Source organism: Austrofundulus limnaeus, unplaced genomic scaffold (genome assembly GCF_001266775.1).
Source record: "Austrofundulus limnaeus strain Quisiro unplaced genomic scaffold, Austrofundulus_limnaeus-1.0 Scaffold91, whole genome shotgun sequence".
NCBI lineage: Eukaryota > Metazoa > Chordata > Actinopteri > Cyprinodontiformes > Rivulidae > Austrofundulus > Austrofundulus limnaeus.
The window spans coordinates 1,199,611-1,211,241 of record NW_013952493.1 but is presented as its reverse complement, the minus strand read 5'-3'; the positions used below and the strand labels follow the sequence as shown (position 1 = coordinate 1,211,241).

General features: G+C 38.5%; 2 protein-coding genes across 4 annotated transcripts in view; both read left to right on the top strand.

The window, feature by feature from the left end:
- Positions 1–6,166, top strand: part of samd4b (sterile alpha motif domain containing 4B) — a 13,373-nt gene extending 7,207 nt beyond the window's left edge. For all 3 annotated transcript variants that reach the window (XM_014012467.1, XM_014012468.1, XM_014012466.1), the window contains 3 exons: positions 1,458–1,584; positions 2,329–2,412; positions 3,325–6,166. In XM_014012467.1, coding sequence (XP_013867921.1) covers positions 1,458–1,584; positions 2,329–2,412; positions 3,325–3,353 — 240 coding nt within the window. In that variant the 3' untranslated portion in view covers positions 3,354–6,166. The remainder of the gene's footprint in view (positions 1–1,457; positions 1,585–2,328; positions 2,413–3,324) is intronic.
- A 171-nt stretch (positions 6,167–6,337) lies between these two features.
- On the top strand, positions 6,338–11,291 carry socs9 (suppressor of cytokine signaling 9). Its single transcript, XM_014012469.1, has 2 exons — positions 6,338–6,461; positions 9,279–11,291. The coding sequence occupies exon 2, from the start codon at positions 9,432–9,434 to the stop codon at positions 11,076–11,078; it is 1,647 nt and encodes a 548-aa protein (XP_013867923.1). The 5' UTR covers positions 6,338–6,461; positions 9,279–9,431; the 3' UTR covers positions 11,079–11,291.
- The last annotated feature ends 340 nt before the right edge of the window (positions 11,292–11,631 follow it).

Below are 11,631 nucleotides of genomic sequence, written 5' to 3'. Positions count from 1 at the left end.
CGGTTCATTTAACTGACCTTATTTTGGTAGTTTTCTTTAACCGTTTCTGGTCCATCAAAAAGTCTCATTCATCGTCCTCCGGTGCACTGAAACTGTCGAAATCCTCCTCTTCAGTGTCGGGAGTTAAACAAGCTGCGTCACACAGCGGTACCTGTTCAGTTTCTGTGTTGCTGTCCTCCCGGGCTGGCTCTGAAGCTGTGGTGCCCGCTTCATGTAGCAGTCCAGCCTTTCGGAACCCATTTGTGATGGTGGACTCGTTCACTCTGCTCCACGCTGTTGGGATCCACTGGCAGACATCAGGAAATGTCGCTCTTCGCATTCGGCCAGTTTTTGTGAATGATTTATCCCCGTCAGTCAGCTTCTGGGAAAGCCCTCCTTCTCCAGCATACGTCACTGCGTGGGATTCCTTCCCCGGGGAGTGCAATGCCGAAAAAAAAAAGTCAGCAGCTCTTCACTCCATGTTTATCCACAAACTGGTCTTGGATTAAGCTCCAAAGTTGTTATCAGTCAGATTCCACCGTGAAAAATGTCTGTTTTATCCCCTTTTATGAGTTTTTGGCCATTGACTATCTTAAAATTGCTGCTTCCTGGTCAACAGTCGGCTCTGGAAAGATTGCTTTTTTCTTTTTTTTTTTTCTTCTTTTTTTGAAGCAAGTGGTTGAAGAAAATGGAGCATAAGAGCCCCCTGGTGGCTGAAGAAAAAAATCCATGTATAAGCCGCACCGGACTATAAGCCGCACCGGACTAAAAGCCGCATGGTTCAAAGTTCAGGAAAAAAGTCGCGGCTTATAGTCTGAAAAATACGATAATAGTTTTGCATAAAGCAAACTCAATTTAGCTATTCCGGTCACTATAATAGTGTATAATCTTCCTAATCTACATTTACATTGAAGTTTTCTAACAGGCATTTCTTCAGAAATTATTCTCTTATCTGTCATTCTTTAAATTTATTTTGAAATTACCATTCTTCTCTGCCGCAGTACGAAGAAATCTCTTCATGCAATGTTTGGTGACATTTCGAAGCTTGGGGATTACCGATGAGATCACTCCAGACCAATAAAAATCAAGTTTTCAAACTGGCACTCTCATAAACAAAACTAGCTTAGTGATAACCAGGTGATGAATCACCAAATGTCAACAAGCTACGTATCAATTTGAAGCATATAAAACTTTGAAAATATTAACTTACCGTAATATTGGAAAAATTCCTGATTTGCAAGCACGGGTCACATTTTTTGCCATGAGACATTTCAGCACTTAAATACTGTATATCTCTGATCTTTCCTGGTTTCTTTCTCAAGTTGTCTGACTGCAGTAGGTCATTAGTTGTTTTTCTACATAACTAAACAGACACTTTTTTCTTTTTTGATATATCAAAGGGCTTCTTTAAGATGAAAGCTTAGCAACTTCTCATGAAAAATGAACGTCTATAAAGAGATCTTGTGTTTCTTCTGTAGAACCTGTGGTTTGCCAACCCTGGGGGCAGTAACAGCATGCCAAGTCAGAGTCGCAGCTCAGTGCAGCGAACCCACTCACTTCCTGTCCACACATCCCCACAAACCATGCTCTTGTTCCAGCAACAAGGTATTCTTCGAGTGTGAACATATATTTTATTACCATCCATTCATGTACTCACCCACAGGCTGTCTTTGATTTTGTTTAAATGTGACTATGCCATATATCTTTAGTAACTTGTGACTTTTCCTGTTCAGTCAGTGCATTTTGTGGTATCTTCATGCTTTTTTACTGTGTTCTTACATTTTGACTTAAAATGTTTTTAGTAAATTTTACTTTTTAGCAAGTAAAATGTACCTTTTTCAAAACTAAACTGACAGGTGTTCAAAGAATTAATCATGTGGATATACTGGATTTAACTCAGGCCTGAAATATTTTGCATGCCGTGTTTATGTGAAGTTCAACCCAGCCACTTTGATGGATTACTGCAGAGCTGAGATGAGCCAAGTGTGTAAATGGAAGTAGCTAACATTGCAAAGGTTAAAAGAAAACAAAATAAATTTTGCTCATGCATTTTTGTTTTGGGTGTGATACGACCCTAAACTCTGGCTGACAAAAGGAATTCATGAGCATAAAAAAGTACAATACACCTTGTGTATATTGATATGAAATTTATTGAAGATCTGATGTGATGACAGAACTATCTGATGCATTCAGAGCACAAACTGTAATTAATTAATGAACATTGTAAAAGTCTTTTTTTTTTTCTTTTAGGTTTTAATTTTAAGTAAAGCATATATTGATTTTGTCTTAAATTAATTTGTAATAATTCCCAGTTTTAACTAGAACTGAGTCTTTTCTTGTTTTCTTAAGAATGCCAAGTTCCAGGTGCTGACCTGGAGATCAACCCCACACTGGAGTCACTGTGCCTCAGTATGACAGAGCATGCCTTAGGGGGTAAGTGTCTCCAACAGCACCTAAGCTAACCTCACACAACTCTGCCTTTCCAGAACACAACCCTGCTCTATGTTATCAAGGATTCTATGAGAAAAATGACAAATTATGCAAACAGACAAAGTCACAGCCACTGCTATTGTTTATACTTTATTAGATATATTTTTGAATTAATGTTTAATATTGCTCAATCAATACAGTATTCTTCAGACCATTGTTGATTTCCAGATTGAGTTTTCTAGATTAAATGGTCAAGATTTCTAGGTTTTTTTTTTTTTGCACAGATTTCTGTCGTTTTTTTCTGTATTTATCCTATATGTTAAAAAACAGCATTTTTGAGGAGCACTTCTGAAGCACAGTGTACTGTTCATATTCTAGCGTACATTAGCTTAATCTAACAAGGTTGAGATTGTAAACCGTAGAACCTTTTTTGGAGAACTTGTTCTAATAGAAAATTATAATTGTTTTTATTCCTGGTCTTCTGCATTTAATGATACTGACAATGACATGGGTGTCACTGTGTGTTTTGGACTTTTTGGTACTTCAGTAATGACTAATGCTGAACTGGTACTGGTTTAGTGCCTTTTCTCAATTCTTGTCCTTAAATATAATACTTAAAGTGATTATATAGGGGGAAAACCACCTGTAAACAATGTGCTTTGTTTAATTTGGCTTAATTTTCTACATGTCTGATATTTAACTTAGAAATCAAATGTTATGTAGCTAACACAGATTATTTTTTTTAATATTGATTAACCCTTTGGCTTTTAGTGTATTTTATTTAGATTTTTCATTTTAGTTTAGAGCAACAAAAAAATGAATAAAAAGGAAAAAAAATCTTAACAAAAATGCATTATGTGAAATTCAAATCGTGCAACATTCTAGTTGTCTGATTGTGTTTTTCTTTTCTCTCAGATGGAACAGACCGGACATCAACGATATGAAAAGAAGAAAGGAAAACCATTGGATTGAGGCCTGTTCAGCACAAAGATATATGTATGCTTAAAATAAACAAGGCTAAGCAGTCACTACAATATGACAAAAAACTGTATATGTTCTCTAATATTTTTGTACTTTATTATATACAACTAAGTTTATTAAAAATGGATTACAGATGATTATTATATTGTAGAACAGAGAAAAAGGTTAACTGTATCAACTGTGCAATGTCACCTGCAGGACTGTGGCATGATGTGCAGCAGCTCAGTTTACCACCAGTGGATCGGTGCTGTGTTTAAGGGTTCTGCCCTGAATTACTCTTCTTTTCCCACTGCCTTGGAACAAGGCTTTCTATTCTATCCAAAAGAAAACTGACAGTTACAGCCCCCTACACCACACAATTTCTAGATAGAAAAATTTCCAGTCAGAAGAAAGGCACTTTTCTTTATCTTTTATATTATTAGGCACTAAACTGTAATAGATCCCATGGTACACATTCTAAAGTTTCACCTGTAGACACCTGTTCACTTCTCTGACTCTGCTAATCCAACAGACAGGGCCAGTCAGGGATTGTGTTTCTTGAAACCTTGGATGTTTTTTTTTCCTTTCTTTCTTTTCTTTTTTTTGTCCAATATGCGAAAAATATGTTTTTTTTTTTTTTACACAAACTGTTTCTCAATCAAAAGGTTTGAGGAAAAGTTTGTAATCCAACTGTAGGATACCTTTTGTTTTGGTTGTTTTCCTTGATCACATGGTCAAGGAAAAAAAGTGACTGTCCTCTGAACGTCTACAAAGCCAAAGACAAGGGTTGTGTGATGATTAATTTGAGAAAGATATTTGTAGTGAGTTGCAGCAGAATGGTATAATAAAAAATAGAAAAAAGAAAAAAAAAACAGCAGTGTGAAAAAAAATATGCCGGCTGCAATTTGTTTCTCTTATTTTTATGCCCAACAACGTAAATGATGATGAATCTCATTTTGTGCCAAGGAATCCCAAAGGGGGTGGGGGTCAGTAAGGGCTGGTGAGGTTTGTACTGTGTGAGAGCTGATTTGATATTGAATTGATAAACGCGAAGAGGCTAGTGTTTTCAATTTACAAGTCCAATGCTGGGTGAGGATGCTAAACGAAACCCATCTCAAGCCTCCGACTCCCCCATGATTGGCTTTGCAAAATGAAACGTGATCCTGTAACAAATGCTCGAAGCACAGCGCCTCACCCTCACGGTGCCCTCGTCCTCAACTGGCCGACATGATGATTTGATGAATCATACTTTTCAAGGTGCTTGACGATGTCCATATATTTCTGTTTGTGTCTCCGTGTGTTTCGGTCTCAGAGCTCTAACATTATCACGTGGTATCAGTGTTGAATCAAAAGCTGTCCTATGGAGCCTCTGTCTTTGAATGTGGCAGAGCCGGAGGTGCATGTTTGTGTGATATAGTCTTAACTTTCGGATCACTTTTGGTTGCTCAATAAGGCAGGGATAACCATTCATTCATTCTTTCAGCAGAGCCATAGGAGGTCTGTCTAGTAAAAGATGGTTATTTACAGATATCTTTTCCAATTGTATTTTTTACTCTCCCTTGATATTGATAACTTATGCTTATTTTCTATAACCGCATGTTTTGCCACACTAATACAGCACTGTTGCAGATAGAGGACATGATGGCTGATGGTGCCTGGTGTCACCTACAGCTAGAGAGCAGTCATCTTGCAACAAATGTTGTATGTTTATAACGCCTAAATGTCACTGTTTACATCTCTGGGAAAATGCCCAATTCATATTATGTGATGTCATGAGTAATCCATTGTCTCACTATGTAACTCATAAAAGAACTGAAGCCTTTTCACACGTGGGGCGGCTGGGTAGAGCCTGAAAAACAAAAGCCCTCTGCCTCCCTAATCTGTGGACTCCATATGAGTCTCAGTAGATTTTACAGATTACATCTGATGTGATCAGAAAGAAAAGCTTCTCTGGCCTTGTGATTAAACTGTTGGCTGTCATGTCCTGATAAACTGTTCATGTGGTGCCTGAAGTGCTAAATTCCAACATTTGCATTGTGTTTATTTTAACAGTGGTTGCATTCTAGTCATGGATTTCTTCAGAGCAGGCTCTTGGATAGATCTGACTTAGTAAAAGCATCCCACTCGCATCTAGAGACAAACTCCAAAGTGTTTTTGTTTTGTTTTTTTAAATTTACCACAATACTGTTCATCAACTGTGTTACAAATGGCTCAGATTATCCTTTTCACAGCCTCTGTTGCTTTGGACAGCTTATATATTTCTTCAAAGAGACACAGAGGTACAATATAGAATTCTGCAAGTGATGATGCAGCAGGGGATGATGATGCTTATCTGAGCCACAAATTATGTGATGAGTAAACTGAACACTAATAACAGGCCAAGGAATATGTTTACTCCCTGTTTACATTCCAGTGATGCAAGAAATGAGTTGGGAAATGCACCTCAAAAGTTCAGACTGGTGTATATAAGCATACTGAGCATCTACTTGGAGATACAGAGCCTGTGTCATATGGAGACATCTACCAAGTGTTCCTGAAGTCCTTTTGCAGGCCCTAAGGAGCATGTAATTGTTGAAATATTGCAGCCAATCTTAGATTACACTGCACACATTTTCTCTTGTACAATTTCTATTTAATTCTAATAACTTCCCCAGACATTTTCTAATATTTTATGAACCTTTTGCATCACATGCTTATGCTATACTTTTTTACTGTCACTCATATGTGTGAATGGTCTGAAATGCAACATCTGTCGGATCATTGACAGTCCAAATAAAGAGGTTCAGTTCTTTTGCAATTTTTCCTCTTGTGGTTTGTTTGTGTCTATTTAATTATTTTAACAATAAACACGCCGTTAAGTTATTAATAGTGCTACTACTACTAATAAAAATCGATCATTATTTAATTGTTCGCTTTTATAGTGAAAATCCAACATGAACTTTTCACTTCCGGGTCACAGGAATTTTATTTTTTCCGATGCCAGACAGTTCAACGAGCTAATGGTAGTTAGCCGCCTGGGCGTCAACGCCAGTAGTTTATTAAGAAGGAAGTCAAAGCTGTTTCATGTGAAAACTTTGCCAAAGCTGCTTAAGGTATGTTATAGATATATGTTAATGGCGTGAAAGTTAAATATAAGTATTTATGCAAGCATTTTCTTTTGAAGCAAAGCGTATTTTAAGTTAGCTGAAAGCTAACTATATTGCTAGCTTAGTTTTTGCACAAGAAATCAGTTCACAAAGATGCTGACGACAAAATTAACTTCTGTGTTTTGCTTTAGTTTGAGAGTTAAGTTAGCAATTGCTCAGGAGCATTTTATTTATTTCCAACATTCAACTACACAGCCAATGTTTGTGTTGGTTGCAGAGAAAAAGTTTGCCAATTTCTCATTCCGTTTGGGCAATAACACTGATTAGCCAGAATGTTGATGGGACACGATATTAGCGTTATGTGGGGGTGGGGTGGGGTACTTATTATTTGCTGTAGGCGCAAAAACGTAGCGACAACAATCTATGTTTTGTGATCGATCCTCACAAGTTTCTCTCGGATTTAACCTACAATTTAAAGCAACAATGACAGCATTGCCCTACGAAAATACAAATTTCTTATGTGGATCGCTGAAAAAGTTGTTCTAGTTGGACAAAATACTGTCATTTGTATTTGGAAAACTATTAATTCTATCGGATTATTGCTGTTTAGTGTTTTATAATATAAATAGATATATCAAAGAGAACACTTAATTTAGCATGCATATCAAAAACCTAAAATTTGTGTTAGATGTCAGCAATTAATCTGGCAATCTAAAATACAACTATTTGCTCCTTTTATGATTTATATAGATGAAAAGTCCCTATAATCATACGAACATGGGTTTTTAAGTTTGGCCAGTTGTCTCACTTAAAATTTAATGTCACACAAGTTAAGAATTAATTATTTTAAATGAACATTCTGTAAATGTAAAATAATTAGGATTATATAATCCCAATTATGTGATTTGTTGCCATCCAATTTTGTTTGAATCTCTTATTGTCACTGGAACATGGCATGATATGGCTCAGATAGAAAACATTCCAGAGACTGTTTTGAAAAATATTACTCTATATCACAGTGCTTCCTTTAATGTATGTGCTTGTTAGTGTACCATATAGATTGATTTGATTTATTCATTTAACAGGAAAAGATTATTAAAAATCAAGCCTGACTCAGCATAATTGCTGTTTTACAGCAGGTTCCTGTTCTGCAGCACATAAAACACTCAGAATTACAGCATCACAATCACATCATTATTATTACACCATAGACAAAGACAAACAAGCATACCAAATTTCAAAAAGGCAGCATTTGCAAAATAGGACATCTAAATATGAGCACTACAAAAAGTGTCCAGCAGATGGCAGACAAGATTCTTCTTAAAGGGCTGTAGTTTTGAAATGGTCTTTATGTTTTGAGGAATGTCATTCCATGCTTTAGTATAAACACAGAAGAAAGACCTCTGGCCGTAACAGTTTTTAAAAGTTGGTAATATCAGTTGTCCTTTTGTAACAGATCTAGTTGAATGACCACTTCCAGAATTTGATTTGGGCAGCAATGCACAGAGAGTTCCATAATTGGCACCTTGGAAGATCTGAAAATATAAATTAATACCACTATACAAAACATAATTCTGAAAAGTCAAGGCATCAGACAATGAAAGAACTGTACAGTGATGAGTCCAACCAGGAAGTTTTTTATGAATTTTGTAGGCCCTGTTGTAGAGCCTAACTATGGGTTCTAAGATTTCATTTGTTGTAAGAGATCAAACAGGTAAACAGTACAACATGGTTGAGAGTATAATGGCATGGAGATAGATATTTGAAACAGAAGATGTCAGATTGGATCTAATTTTTGAATAAACRTATAATTTCTGTTTCAACTTAGTGGTTAAGACTTGTACATGATCACAATAAGTCAAATGAGAATCCAAAGTAATTCCAAGATATTTGTAGGTAGTGACAATATCAAGGGGTTTGTTTWAAAAAGTGAGTTGATTTGTTATATTGAAATGTCTCCTGGGTGAGGAAAAATACATTCACATAGTTTTTTTTTTTTACATTAATTGACAAAAGATTATAACTGACTATTAATAGATTCAATATTGAAATCAGACAAAAAACGAACAGTATCATCAGCATACAATATTGGAATACTTCAATATTTTTGGAAGGTCATTTATGTATAGTAGGAAAAGCAATGGGCCCAGTATGCTACCCTGTGGAACTCCCACAGAACAGGGCAGAGACCCGGACACAGAGCTTCCATGTTTCACAACCTGACACCTATCAGTCAAATAAGAGGAAAACATTTGTATTGCAGATGATGAAAGTTGAAAAGAAATCAACTTTTGTAAGAGAGTATAATGATCAACTGTGACAAACGCTTTACGAAAATCAATATATACAGCACCAGTTACTTGACCTTTGTTCAAAGCAGCACGTATTTGTTCAGTGAATAAAATTAATGCAGACATGGTTGACCTTGACATGTGGAAACCATGTTGGCTATTGCTTAGCATATTATTAGCTTCTAGATGCTGAAGTAGTTGATTAAATAATGTTTTTTCAAGTAACTTAGAAAAAATAGGAAGAACAGAAATTGGCCGATAGTTTGAAATTTCTGTTGGATCACCAGATTTAAAAATAGGAGTAATCTGAGCAAACTTMCAGGCATCAGGGAAAATAGACTGCACAATACATAAATTAAGCAAATGATGAAACAATGGTAAAGAAGTGTTGGCATGCATTTTCAAGATGTGAGCTTAGCTATTTCAGTTGCATCAAACTCAAAAGACAACATGCAGTAAATTAGCAATAAGTATGCAGTTAAATATAGACCACAAACAGCATTTTTATTTTTATTTTTTAATTTTGTTGCAGGTTTTTGAACATCTATATTTCATCAAAGCTTGGACCATGTGAATATTTGAACCAACCGATGTGGGTGGAAAACTTTTCAAGAAATTATTGCGACAATAAGGCATCCCCACCTGATTCTCTGAAGTGTTTCAGCTATTCTTCACACAATTTAACATGTCGTTACCAAACGAGTCAGGAAACAGAGGGAAAGATCGAGAGAGGGGTGCCCGTCCAAAGGTGAGACAAAGCCGGTCAGAGGAGAGAAGAGATGCGGGTGGTGGTCGAAAAAACGGAAAAGTGAAGAAAAAAGGTGTTTGCTTACATGAAACGGCAGCCGAGCGGCCTGTCAGTGATGGTTTTGAGTATGGTGAGCTGCTGAGTGAACTGGAGGCCAGGAGCCAAAACACCTCATCCCCTCTGAAGGAGAGCTGGAGATGGCAGGGCTTGGACGTTGCGGGATCATTATTAGGGCAAGGGGTTACAGCCAAGGCAAGTTTGGTAACGGTTAGCTCTGCCACAGACTTACCTGCTCTCAATGAAACAGATGGCAGAGGGTCAAGCGCCAGCCGCTCTTTAAGGCAAAAAATTCAAGATGCAATGGGTCAGTGTTTTCCAATAAAGACGCACAGTGCAGCAGCATCGGCTCCACCCCAACAGACTTTTTCCTCGTCAGCTTCCTGTGCCCCTTCCTCCTCTTCCTCCTCCTCCAGACGGAAGATCCATCTCAGTGAGTTGATGCTGGATGACTGCCCTTTCCCTGTTGGATCAGAACTGGCTCAGAAATGGTATCTCATTAAGCAACACACAGCCCCCATTACCCAGTCTCCCCTGTTAGATTCTGCAGTAGTCTGCAGTGCCCCGACTTCAGCAATGGCGGCATCAGTGGAAGACGTGGACGACAAGCTACGAGAGCGCAGGCGCATCAGCATCGAGCAAGGTGTCGAGCCACCACCTAATGCCGAGATTCACACGTTTGAGGTGACCGCCCAAATTAACCCTCTCTACAAGCATGGTCCGAAGCTGGCACACGGGATGAATGAATTAGCAGAAACTGACAGAACCTCTGTCCATCAGCAGCAGCAGCTTCTTCTCCAAAGACAGGAGCAGCACCAGCTTTTACTACAGAGCTGTTTGGACACTCTTGATGAGGTTGTAGCCTCGGCATCTGCCTCTGTTCGCGCTGCTGATATGAGCTCTGAGTCTTTGGTTGACCCAGAAGAGAAAACGACCAATCTGACCTCAAGAGCCCTACGTCCTGAGACTGAGATTCAAAAAGCTCACGAAGGCTATCGTATTCACACTCAGATCGATTACATTCACTGTTTAGTCCCAGATCTGCTGCAGATCACCAACCTCCCGTGTTACTGGGGAGTCATGGACCGCTACGAGGCAGAGACCCTGCTGGAGGGGAAGCCTGAGGGGACCTTCCTGCTGCGTGACTCTGCCCAGGAAGACTACCTCTTCTCCGTTAGCTTCCGCCGCTACGGCCGCTCGCTGCACGCGCGCATCGAGCAGTGGAACCACAACTTCAGCTTCGACGTTCACGACCCCAGCGTCTTCCACGCGCCCACGGTCACGGGCCTGTTGGAGCACTACAAGGACCCCAACTCCTGTATGTTTTTTGAGCCTCTTCTGTCCAACCCCATCCACCGCACACACCCTTTTAGCTTGCAGCACGTCTGCAGGGCAGTCATCAGCAGCTGCACCACTTACGATGGCATCAACATGCTCCCCATTCCGAACGCTTTGAAAAAACACTTGAAAGAATACCACTATAAACAGAGAGTGCGCGTACGGCGGATGGATACGTGGTGGGAATGAAAATAAAACGACACCACCAAATGCATTTTTAGGCTTTCATGTAGACTATTAGGCTGTATCAACTTACACTACCACACTGCTGTACTTTTTGTATTTATTTTATTCTCACTGTATGTTATAACAATTGTATTCACCACACTGATAAGGCAATATTTAATCTCAATGTTCTATCAAAAGTTCCCTGAGCTTAGAATAAACAAAGTGTTTTACATATGTGCTGTTCACAAGGCTATGTCTCATTTGTTCTTTCAAGTGTGACTAAATGAGCTTAATTGTCTAATGAGGGTGTTATGAATCAAGATGATTATAATAGAACTGTTCCTCGGTCACATGCTGAGCCGCTGAAACGCATCCTTGCAAAGGCTGTTGCTGAGGTGTTGAAGTGAAGCATGATTGCAGCATTATTTATTGTTTGCTACATCGAGTCTGACTCTGATCATTGGGTTTGAAATTTAGGCCCATACACTATCTAGTCTCTTCAGATTCAGAGGGTTTGTGGTACATTGTAGCCAGCGTTTGTGTTTTTATTAGTTTGGGGGTGGGGGTTGTGGTA